This window comes from Malaclemys terrapin, chromosome 2, assembly GCF_027887155.1.
Source record: "Malaclemys terrapin pileata isolate rMalTer1 chromosome 2, rMalTer1.hap1, whole genome shotgun sequence".
NCBI classification, from domain to species: domain Eukaryota; kingdom Metazoa; phylum Chordata; order Testudines; family Emydidae; genus Malaclemys; species Malaclemys terrapin.
The window spans coordinates 222,851,182-222,864,184 of record NC_071506.1 but is presented as its reverse complement, the minus strand read 5'-3'; the positions used below and the strand labels follow the sequence as shown (position 1 = coordinate 222,864,184).

The 13,003-nt window shown below is 41.2% G+C and overlaps 1 protein-coding gene across 1 annotated transcript in view; it reads right to left on the bottom strand.

Annotated features, from left to right (window-relative positions):
- Nucleotides 1-13,003, bottom strand: part of COLQ (collagen like tail subunit of asymmetric acetylcholinesterase) — a 65,626-nt gene that overhangs the window by 28,393 nt on the left and 24,230 nt on the right. The window contains exons 2-6 of the mRNA XM_054018719.1: nt 10,334-10,446; nt 8,295-8,399; nt 3,942-3,986; nt 2,959-2,985; nt 908-979 (exon numbers count right to left, since the gene is read on the bottom strand). Of these exons, the coding sequence (XP_053874694.1) occupies nt 908-979; nt 2,959-2,985; nt 3,942-3,986; nt 8,295-8,399; nt 10,334-10,446 (362 nt within the window). The remainder of the gene's footprint in view (nt 1-907; nt 980-2,958; nt 2,986-3,941; nt 3,987-8,294; nt 8,400-10,333; nt 10,447-13,003) is intronic.

Sequence of the window (13,003 nt, the reverse complement as noted above, 5' to 3'; positions counted from 1 at the left end):
CTGTGCCCGCAGGCACCAGCCCCACAGCTCCCATTGGCTGCGATTCCTGGCCAATGGAAGCTGCGGAGCCGGCGCTCGTGGCAGGAGCAGTTGGCAGAGCCCCCCTGGCTGCCCCTCCCCCTAGAAGCTGCAGGGACATGCCGGTCAGAGCTGGGTAGAGAGACCGCAAGGCCCCCCTCCCCTGTCCAGCACCAGCGGGGTCTCAGGTCGCACACCGCCACCCCCTGCTGCACGGGGGTCCTGGTCCGCGTGCCCCTGCCCGCCTCCCCCCCCCCCCAGCACCAGCAGGGGTCCCGGGCCATCCCCCCCCCCCCCAGCACCTGTGGCACCCCCGGACCACCACCATCAACACCACCCTGAGCAGCGGCCCAAGTTTTAGTTAGGGTTATATAGTAAAAGTCATGGACAGGTCATGGGCCATGAATTTTTGTTTACTGCCCATGACCTGTCCATGACTTTTACTAAAAATACCCGTGACTAAAATGTTGCTACCACACCCCCTGACTTGAAGTGGATAGCTCAGTGGTTTGAGCATTGGCCTGCTAAACCCAGGGTTGTGAGCTTAATCCTTGAGGGGGCCATTTAGGGATCTGGGGCAAAAATCTGTCTGGAGATTGGTCCTGCTTTGAGCAGGGGGCTGGACTAGATGACCTCTTGAGGTCCCTTCCAACCCTGACAGTCTATATAAAGTGGTTTCCATTATATACAGAGTTTACAGTTTGCTTCAATGGTTCTCAGCACCCCCACCGTACAAATTGTTCCAGCACCCCTGATTATTAGCAAGTCTCCGTTAGACTTGATTTGGCAATCTTAATTTAACATATTTTAATTCCTGAAGGGCAAGAAAAAATTACCCATTCTGCTCAATATATACAAATTCAATGTAGTAAAAGTGTTTAAATGTTACCTTAGGCCCCATTGGCCCAGGCCATCCAATTGGTCCTGGCATTCCGGGGACACCTGGAGGACCTGGTCTACCCTTAAAAGGAAACAATCAAATATTATGACAATGGGTTTAATATCATTCCAGCACATAGGGTTTTATCACAGAGGAGATGCAAATTAGAGAAGAAGTACTTGAATATCTTCAGTACAGTATCTTCAAGAAAAAAAATGCAACTGATACATTATTTTGGCTTTTTTTTAAAATCCCAAGGAGTCCATAGTATGGACCAACAGTAATTTCTGTTGATTCTAAGAAGAGAAATTTGGACTCTCAGAAACAAATATATTCTAATGCATAGTATATATATATCAGTGCTGGAAGTATATATAGTATATATAGATCAGTGATGGGAGAAATCTACATGCAATTTACGAGATTCATCCTTAAAAACAGGATCAGGAAACCAAAGTCTGCCCTCATGTATGCCAGTTTAAATCAGGAGTAACCCCCTGTAGTTACACCAATGCAAACCAAAAATACAGTAAAGGAGAACATAACTAGACCACAGTTGGCAACTTTCACATGGTAAATAAGCACCCTGACTTTCACAATAAGCCAAAAATCAAGCTAATCCCGTTTCAAAACAAGCCAATCCTTAAGAACCCCAACACTCTATGGGACTAGATCCCCCCAGCGTGCAGTCTGGGACTGTGGTGGTCCTGCTGTGCACCCCTGACTCTCTCCCCCTCTTCCCCCAACTTGCCCCCCCTTGCCCCTGCTTGCTGGGAGATGATCAAAAAAAGGGAAGCAACGAGCTTCAACAAGCAACAAGCTACAAACCAAACAAGCTACAAGCTACAAGCCAAAAACTAGCCAACAAGCAACTCACAAGCCAATTAAGCCAAAAAGAAGCCCAGTGTCTGTGTTTTTTTCATGGGTTTGGCATGTCTGAAGTAGACCCATCACATTTACTAACACTACATTTCTGTAGATTCATTTTTTTTCTTTTTCAAATGTTATCCTACGATATTGATATACTTTATTAATTATGACTATGTTACTTGTAAAAAAAAACTCTAGGACCAGATCCTGGAGCTACATCCATTTACACCAGCTGAGGAGTTGGCCTTAGGACTCCAATCAAGACCACTAGGGCTAAAAGTACGCCTTAGAATAAACCAGCCAGCTTTCACTGAGTAGTTGTGCTCACTTACTCTAGGACTGAATTTGGTGATTCTGATGATTTTAATGAGAAGAGCAAGTATTCCAGTGTCTAAGATATGCCGTCTCATTATCATGTTTGATGACACTTTCTGAAATATTACTATTTGGGAAACTCAGAGCTATACAGGTCATTTATTTCTTTTCTATCTGGCATTTGAAATCTAAATACATAAATAAATACTATATACATAATTCTTATATTTACATACTTTGAATTAATTTGAATTAATTGATTTGTGCCTATTGTTAAAATATTCAGTGTTTTATTTAAAAGAGTGGCTATTTTCTTGGTGGAATGACCTAATCTCTGCATATCTCTGATTTCATCCTGCAGAGGAGTTTTTGGCTTCTTTTGAAAATTAATTACATTAAAAGGAACACTTAGCCAATGAGATGAAATATTTTGTAACATGACATTTAGGGGCACATACTGTTGACAATATAGCATGGCTCACGTGTCAGCAAATGCAAGGTTGTAGTCAGCATATTGTGCTGGTGCCAGAACCCCTCAAGTATAATCACTAACAGTTATTTGTCTTTTGGCACAAAGGTCATTTAATTGAACCCTATTTTCAATGATTGTCTGACTTGGGCTTGTGTTTCTCTGTGGATGAGTCAGGATTTCAATTTTTACTGCTTTTATAACTGTTCCCAAAGTCTACTCCCTTGGGCACAAATATCTAGCTCAGGTTATTCTCTACTCTCTTTTAATAGTGTGAGTAGGAACATATCTTGTCATCCATTTTTACACAGAATTCAAATTGACATCTGGACCAACTCCTAATAGCTGCCACAAGTCAACTATGAGGCTGGTGCATGATCCAGATTCTATAAACCTTGATTCGTACCTTTCTTCCTGGTCTGCCAATTTCTCCCTGCCACAGGAAAAAAAAATGTATTAGTCATGGAGATACCAAGTGAAGAACAGCAGGTCATAAATTAATGTACTTAAAAACTGAATTGGGAAGATCTGTGTGTGTCTTGGACTTTACTCTATGAGCTAAAGTGGACAGTACTCCCATAACAGAATAAATGGCATCTTCAATTATATTTGGGTCCCAATTCAGCAATCCCCCCCCTATTCAGCAAAGCACTTAAACATATGCTTAGCGTTAGGTACATGCCTAAAATTAAGCTTCTGCTTAAGTCCTTTGCTGAATGTGTATGGACTTAAGCACGTTTAAATATTTTACTGAATTGAAGCCAAAAAGATTAATGTGAAAACTATTTATTGTATCTTGAATGGACCCATATATTAGACATTGCATGGGACAGCTCTGCTTCCCGTTTCTTCAAATAGGGTATGATTTTCAAACGTTATTGTGCAACTTGGGACCACTGACTTCCAATGCGACTTGTGCTCCTTAAGTGCTTTTGGAAATCCCACCCAAAGGGTATCAGCAATCAGCCTTTCCTACAGAATTTTGTAGATATAGAAGGTGTCATTATGAAAAGCCATACAATAGGCCTACAATGAGACTGAACATTTATAACTGAACCTTTAAATTATAGCCTGAAACTGCTCTACAGCATCCAGGTGGCATTAAAGCAAACTCCCACTAGGTGATCAGATAGCAAGTATGAAAAATCGGGTCAGGGTGGGGGCGTATTATGTACCTATATAAGATAAAGCCCCAAATATTGGGACTGTCCCTATAAATTTGAGACATCCGGTCACCCTAACCCTCACCTGCCCAAAGAACCCTTCACCACCAAATAAAAACCAAAAACCCGAAAGCAAAACAAAATCCCAGCCACCTGCTCTCTGTCTTTCCCCTACCCTCCAAACAAACAAACAAACAAACAAACAAACAAACAAGTTGATCCTTACTTTTTCCCCTCTTGGTCCCATCACACCAGGAATTCCTTGTGGGCCCTACAAAGAAAAGTGAAGGAAATTGTAAACTTACATTAAAAAAAGTACCCATTCGTTGTTTTCCTTCCCCTGAGCTCTGTCCACCTGTCTGTCCTGAGAACTGAGAGTTCCTCTGAGAAGTGACTTCTCCCAAGTTCATAGGTGTTCGGTGTGCCAGTTCAGGCTCCTTTTTAATTGTAAGTGCTGTGGCCTCACTGAATGGCAGGAAATGGAGAGGTCTGGTGCAGTGAATGCAGAAAGGGCAGTTTTGAGGTGAGGAAGAAATAGCAAGAAAAGGGGTTGGAGTGGAACGAAGGGGCCAAACATCAAGGAAACTGATGGAACTCTGGAGAGCAAGAGATGGAAAGAATGCTGAAACTGGTGTGGAGTGCTAAAGGATCAAAAATTGAGGAGATTCGCTCAACCAAAGTGACTGTAAATGGAATAGTCTAAAATGTATTCATTACGCTTTGCAAAAAACGTTGTAATGGGAAGCTGTGACACGCTATAAACCTTTCTTCAGAATGAAACCACTGAAATAAGTACATTATTTTCCCTGCCATTGCAAGGGCCTTGGACATGGGTGCACCTCAGTCCCTCCTATCTCTCTATGTGGGACATAATAGCCTATTCTCCTGTGGGCTGTAATACTTGGATCTAATTTTGGTTGTTGGCTTTAATGAATTGGTGCTGGGTGGTATTGGTGGCCTGTGATATACACAAAGTCAGACAGGGTGATCTAGTGGTGTCTTCTGGCTTTAAACTTTATGACTCCTTATCTTGGACAGGACTTCTCAGCCTTTTCAGTGCTGCAGCTCCCTTTTCTTTACCTAAGATCCCCTCACCTCTGCAACTTCCTTCCCATCTAGCCAGGACCTTTCTTCCATTTAACAATAAGAGAAGGGATGGATGGTTGCAAACTATAGGGATCAAAACCTCCAGGTTGAAAACCCCTGATCATGGAAATTTTGCTGTGATTTTAAGAACTTCTCATTTTAGTGAACTGATATGATTTTTTTATTGTTTTGTTTTGCCCCCAAACAAAAAAGGTTTCTAATGGCAAAATCCACCTTTCGTTTTTTTGAAAAATAGTTGCAAAACAAATTATATTTACCTTCTCGTAAACAAAACGGACAAATATTTGCTGGTTACATTTATAGGGTGAATTTTTTCACACAATTCCAGTTGTGAAAATGAAATGCCGTGCTCTGAAATATAATTTTCATAACTGCTGTTGTTATAGCATTTTTAAATAAGGAGGTCCAAAATACTCTGCAAAAGATCTTGAGTCTCTCAAAAAAATTCTAACTGTTTAATTAAATCCCAAACTAAGTTATAGGTCTCAGTATCTCTGGTATAAATTTCTCTCAAGCTGTCTGATGTCTAACTCAGTCTAAAGCTGTATTTTAGCTCATTGGGACCTGGGGGGACTCATTTCAATGAGTTGAGCAATGGAGGGGACTCTACACCTCACTGGGGGTGTGGGCCTGACTGAGTCAAGTATCAGGCCATAAAACTGTATCAAACTATTTCATTTCTAATTTCCCTGAAGTGACAATTGAAATCATTACCGTGGCTTTGGTCAACAGGACACAGGTCATGGGCAATGATGACACAATCCGGAAGTCATTATTCAGGAAGGCTATGAAGAAAGCACTTTTGAAACTCCATTCCCTAAAACACCACAAGTGGGTGTAGTGTTTTAACTGAAAGAGGTGGAGGGATTTCGCCACTTCAGGTGAAGGCATCTCTACCATTAAACCAGGGGAGACTTTGAGCCTCAGCTCAGAAAGATTATGAAAAACAACTGTTTTGGTTTTAGAATGCACCAGATCTGAGATATTTTTTAAAAATTGTCCAGGGGAGTACATCCTCTGAGCCTTTATAGTGAGGGACTTTGCCCCCATCACACACATCACTTGGTTCAATTTTGAATACTGCCTGTTCGTCTCATAGCAATTATACTATCCAAAACACAATGTAAACTAATCATCACACTGTATGAATAGGGCCAGATTCTACCCTCAGTTACACTCAATTATAGCTACTTGGAAGTCAGTGGAGTTATTTTAGGTTTACAGTGATGTAACTCAGAGTAGAATTTGGCCTGCTATCTGTATATAGGTAAAATGAAAACGTAAAATTCATCTCAGATTCTGTAGAGAATATTCAGTTTGTCTCACATCAGGGACATTCGAGTTACAAAAAAAAGGGTGTTTGGAGCTACTATCTTAGATTATTTATTTATTTATTTTAGTACCAGTATTTCCATCCCATGTGCCAAGAGCTGAAATGATACTCTCCAGAGGATTTTCTGCTCTAAGCTTTGGAACCATGAATCCTTTATAAAACACATTCCCACAGTTTATAATTAAAAATTCCCAGGGACATGCTACTCCATGATTGTAGTACAACCTGACAGCCAATTGTTTTCGTGCTCTAAGAAAATGAATTTCATAAATTCTTTAGCGACTTTATTAATACTATTTGTGTCAATGATCTTTGTAGACCATCACGTTCAGCATTATTGCTCTCCTAGTTAAGGAAGACTTGATGTATTCAGTTTTTCAGGAGTTCTATTTTTAGACTTAAATAACTATTGTCATCTTTCACACATATCGCAGCTTCATAAACCCTTTGGAACATCGCCGAGTACATTGTGGGACTATATAATAATATACATAAGACACTGCTCAATATAGTACAAGAGAACCATGATCATTTGCACGTCACTAATCTACACACACCACGTGCAAAATATGTCTGCCTCACCCCACGTTTCAGCAAAGATATAATAACAGGCGCTATAATGAGCTCTCCTAAAATAAGAACTTATTACTTTTACAAAATACACTACAGAATAGTTACTAGTCTATTATGAAGTATTATTGTGTAAATAATTAAAAACTAAACTCCATTTGAACAAAGCCCCTTAGTGTTGCTTTTTAAAATTGTGTTTGTGCACTTATACAGTGATTCTCAAAAGATCTCCCAGTCATAAAAATGCATTAGTGAGATTCTACTGTAGCATAGTACATATTTTTGGTATTATTTGTATTGCAGCAGTGTTTAGAGGCCCCCAGCCTAGATCAAGGCCCCATTGTGCTAGCCACTGTACTTTTCATAGTAAGAGACAGTCCCTGACCCAAAGAGCTTACAATTAGAGTTGAGTGGAAACTGGAATTTCTCTCCCATGACAAACTCCCACATATCCAGAATAAAATGTGATTCTGAATTGCAATGAAAAATTGAAAATTTCCCTGGGAGGAACATTTTAAAGTAATTTCATTTCAAAAGGACCAAAACTTTGTGTCATAAAATTCTTGATCCTCTTCTTTACCAGCTAATTTGACAAAGAATGGGAGGGGAAACAGTGGCAGAGATAGATGAAGTGACTTGCCCAAGGTCACAGAGCAGGTCAGTAGCAGAGTTGGAAATAGAAACCAGGTCTCCCGAGACCCAGCCCAGTGCCCTAGCCACTGCACCATATTGCCTTTCATGTATAGACTGTATGCATTTAATTTATGGCACAGGTATTTCACTAAGATACAACTGCATAGCTTTTAATCAGTGTTGAGGATTTTTCCTCATAATAGGGCATTCATTGGTGTCTGTGTAGAATCCACTTTTGCAAAACACGTCATTTTGTGAGGGCTCCAAGGCTTTATGGTCTTCTGTGCTGATATGTGCAAAACACTGTTTAACTCTTGGACCCAGCCTTTCATTTTCTGGTCTTCAACAGCCTACTGTTGCACTCAGCATTAAGGGGGAGCTTTGTGCCACTCATCAGTCAATACTGGATCCGCACTGTAGTGCTCTGGCAAGAGTCTTATCGAATCCTCCATGCCTAGAAGGATGGATTCCCTAGTGGAAATTCCTGCAGAAAATTTTCAGCTGGTTCCTACTGTTTCCAGTTGGCAAGTAGGTTTCTAAACAGAGAACTGGATATTCTGCTAGAATACTCATTCCTAGGGCTCTTGATCCTCCAGTAGAAAACAACAGAGACCGATATTAAAAGAAAACCAGTAGAGACCAGTTGAAGGCTTGAAATGATGGTTCCTGAAATTTCCATGGAGGTTAAATGATTCAAGACTTTAGGCTGGTTTAAAGCAGATGGAAATGAAGTGCAAACTCAAGTCTTTGCCTGGAGGGCATTAGGCAGAGAGGAAATAGACAAATATATTATTTAGGCCAACTTTAAAAAAAGTTAAACCTTAGTTTAAAATATTGTGAAAAATTAAATACCATTTTCAAAAACTGCAGCAGTTTTGTAAGGAGCTTAGAACAGATCAGAGCATGGAAGGGTGTTGTGTAAGATACAGTACTAACCTGGGGGCCAGGAGGTCCTGAAGGGCAATCGAATTCTGGTTCACGTGAAGCTTGTGTTATCTGAAGCTCTTGACATAAATTTTTCATATCAAGGGTAAGCAGCTTCTAAACAAAAAGAAATATACATATATACACATCATACTGGGAGGCGTGAACAATCAATCAGCAACAGTACAGATCTGTGGGGCATTTAATTCCACCCACTTACAAGGATCCAGTGCAGGCTTGTGGTTTATCATGCATTTCTCTTAATGGATACTTAATTATCATCACTTCAGCATATTGTCCCAGCCCACGTTTCATCCTCCCTGTTCTAACAGCACTGTCATAGCAGTGTGCCAGCACCATAGCATGCCCTCTCAGCTAGCGTGGGACCCAAATCTATTCTTAAACTTGACTCTGCTCCCTACAGGCACAATTTATGAGTAACAGCACAGCCCAGAAATAACCTCTTTGCTCTAATAATACAAACTACATTAATCTGTGCTCTGGGCTGAGTAAACTTCACTCTAGTGATATTTAACTGGATGGATATTCATTCATTACAGGCCAGATCCAATTCCTTTGAAAGTCAGGGGAAAAGCTCCCATTGACTTCAACAGGTGTTGAATAAAGCCCTACATGAGCATAGACTGTAATGAGGGGTTAGAGCATGCACCAGGGCCCAGCACAGTATCTTATTGTTAAGACAGAGAGGGGAAACCTAGAGTATCAGTCAAAACATCTTAAGCACAGTACTAGAGCTGGTTCCCTCAGCCACAGTACTTGGCCATCAGTAACTGGCTTGCGTTAGCAAACCGGCTTGCTTATGCCTGGTGGCATAAGAATACTAATACTGAAATGCATAAGAATAATGATATGGAGTAACTGGGATTAACAAAACCTGTCTTCACTCGCAAAAGTGAAGATCCATTCCTCAAGCAAGAGTTTAGAACTAAAGCAACGCGCTGCTGCTGAAAACCCCTCAGCAGAGAATATTGGGGCTCAGTTCACGAGGATCCTAGAGACACAGGGATTAGTTTGTTTTATATACAATTTTAATAAGAAGATAACGATAAGGTACGCTTTCAGGAAAAATGTCTCTACTTTTAATTAGACAGTTGGATTTAAACAGTAGCTTTTAAGTACTGTAGCTGACTAAGAGACTAAACAAAAAATAAAACTCTAAACACTAGCCAGAACTTCAGAATATTAGAGAGATCTGGCTTCTTCAGTTTGGTGGGAGTAGTGCTATAAACCTAATCGAAAACCCATTGAAGTCAATGGGCATTTTAGCATTGACTTCATAGGGTTTACATCACACCCTCTATACATTCTTGACAAAATATCCAAGGTATACTTGATCCTGTTTCAATGTAAGAGGACGGACTAGATGACCTCTTGAAGCCCTACATTTCTATGATTCTAAAATATCAGTATAATATGATAACCTATGTAGTACTGGAAATCATCAGAGTATTTGCCTTGGATCACAAAGAAAAATAACTCACAATAGTTGTGGGGCATTAACAAAGAGAAATTAACAAGAGACCAATGGGAAAATTCTCCCTCCTGGGGAGAAAATGTGTGGGAGCCAGTGTAGGCTGGTGACACATCTAAGTGAGCAGACAACACTGCTATGATAAGATAGGCAAAGAGCCAATTCATATCACTGAGTAACGATCATAGCTATACAGATCTGACTCAAAGCAGGGATTCCATACGCAGCGCATACACAGAGTGGATGGGACTGTGGTGCTGAGGAAAAGCTGATGGAAATGCAATAGCTTCTGTCGGCTGACCTATTTGTCCAAAACAAACAAAGATGGGGGTGTTGAGTCAATATCAGATTACTCAAAGCCAGGCGCTGTCCCACAAGCAATTGGAGACTGAATTAGCATCCATTCAAAATGAAAACAATACAGTGTTTCCTGTTGCTGCACTGTATGGCGAGATGGGATTGCTGGAATACAACAACCAGAAAGTGCTAAGAAAGGATACACGAGTATTTAAAAAAAAGAATAGGAGAGGGAAGAGAAATGCTCCCAGGCAATACTTACAGAATCCCAGCCCTGTTTGAAATACGGTGGTGGAAATAACGGCGGTGGAGGAGGGGCAAGGAGACAGCATGCTCTGTTATTAATTCGTTTCTTCTGTTCCAAGCAAGGGAGGTCTGTTCAAAAGAAACACTCAGCCATTACTAACGGGCAAACACTGCTAGTTCAAATGGCTTGAAAAATGTAGGTGTGTTAATCTCACTTATGACATCTGTAGCCCATATTGTAAGGTAATGTTTGAGCGGTTGTATAGTGAGCCTCTGTGACTGCATAAACCACCAGACAGAAGAGCAATATTAATTAGTGTGAAGGGCAGATCTTCAACAGAAGGTGCTAAGCCCTTCGCAGAAGGAAAGGTTCATTGATATTGTGGGTCATCGTAACTGGAATTTTCCTACATACCATCTATCGGAGGACAAAAGACTTTTGCTGTTCTGCTCTCCTCCCTGTGAAGATGAGTCATTCTAGTGGACTCCTCCCATCAGCTGAGCTTTCAGCTCAGAGGGCATGGCAGGAAGGGGATAAAAACCCCACACAAAAGGAACTAGGTATCTCTATGCCTCTTGGTCTCTGAGGGAGGCATAAGCAAGGGATCCCCAGCTGCTTAGCCTGGGTTAGCCCTAAAGGACATATAGAGTTTGCTGTTTATAGAAGCTTTTGAAACTTAAGATTGTAACTCATTTGTGTATCTATATTTAGCAGCTTTAAACTTGTACATAACTCTCCTTTTCCTTTTCCTTTTTCATAAATCTTTATATAGCTTATTAAAGGATTGGCCACAAGCATGGTCTTTGGTGTGAGATCTAAGGTGCAACTGACCTGGGGTAAGTGACTGGTCCTTTGGGACTGGGAGTAACCTGACTATTGCTGTGATACTTGGTGTAAGGGACCATCGATCACAAAGGTAGGCTCACCTGGATGGCGAGATAGATCAGAGTATCTAAGGGGACTGTCTGTGACTCCATGTTAAGGAAGGTACAGTGCCTGAGGAGTCTCCATTTGATAGCTTGTTGGTGCAATCTAAGTATACAACTCATATCAATTTGGAGTTTGTACCCTGGTTCCTAACCATCAGCCCTGAGGTTGGCACTCATGCTCTTGAGTCACTGCAGGCAGCACTACAATAATTATAGAATTAAGAGTTTTTCCTTTAACATTTCCAAGTAATATTCTAAAGTGGTTATGAAGTGAAAGAGGCAGGGGGAAAAAAACTGATCAATTTTCCACCTAAGATGAATAATTTTCACTCAACTGAAGGCAACCAATCATAACCTATTACCTGCATATATCATTTCATTGGTGGCCTTTACTCCTGTTCTCAGTGTTGCTCAATTCTGAGGAAACAAAATCTAGTGACTTGTCACATAGCTGTTTTCAGCCAGAATACTATACTAGACAATACTAAATGCTGGGGCACTGTATAGCTGGAGTTTCTGTCTTTTGGATGAGACTTGGATCTGAGAACTTGACCTCCCACAGTCCTTTAAAATACCAAAGCACTATTGGCAAGAGTTCAGGGGTCCCACACTAGGCGCTGTGGTGGGTAGGTGATGGCAGAGGCTGCATTGGTGGAGAAAGTAACATGCACCTGAAGGCCTTCAATATATTGTTGATGCAGTAGTTCATCCCACAGTCTCTCTGAGTGCTTTCAAATATATATGCTGAAGAGAAAGGATGACGATGCTGAGACCAACAGGACTCCATCTGGAGGAGAAGCATCATGACATTCTGCAAGGAATGATTAGAGCCTGCAGATAGCTGTTCCACCCATTCCTGCTACGTGCTGTGTGTATGTCAGAGGTATCGTCGCTTGCAGAGGAAACATGCAGAATAAGTATGGAGGCCTGGTCTCTGCAAGGTCAGGAGCTGTTCTCCCATCTGAGCTCACTTTGCTCAGGAAGGAGCGGCTGGAATTGGGTGCAGCAGTGAGTACTTTGCAAGGTCATTGACGTCAAGGGTAGGTTTTGTCAGAACTGGCAGGACTATTGCATTGCCTTGGATGGCTTATGGAATGCCTTCTTTGAAGGAGTCAGTGATGATTTCAGATGTTCTTTACTTGCTTTCCCCAGATATAAAGCAGGACAGCCAGCCATCCCTGGGTGCTCCCAGGGTTAGATTGTTTGAAGTCCAGAATCCCCATAGCATGAGCTCTACAGGCTTGTCCCCTCGGGCCCCATTCCACCCCCATCCCCAGGGCCAGGGAGGGCAGCACAATGCCACTTACATCACTTACTCCACTCCTCCTTTGGTCGGGGAATTCTCCTCTGACCCATTGTAATCTCTTTATTAGCCCTGCAGGCCAATGTCGAGTGGCATATAGGAGCTGGAATAGGGGCCAGAATCTATCCCTAGATTTCTACAGCTGCCAAATTTTTAGAGTTTAAATTAATTGTGGCTGAAAGTGTCTCCCCAGATTCTTCTGTAACAGTGGGCACCATGTGCAGATGTGCTCACGTTAGATTCTATTCCTTACCTTTTGTATTTTAGTGTTAGTTCAAGCACTGCATTTGCCATAGACAAGGAGACAGATTATGTAAATAAATATTAATAAAATTGAACAGCAATATACTAACCCAGGACAGGAGAATTCAACCAGGTTTGAAAGAATAACAACATACAAAGAAATTACTAAGAGAACTAACATCTAAAATAAATACCAAATTAAAATTAGTT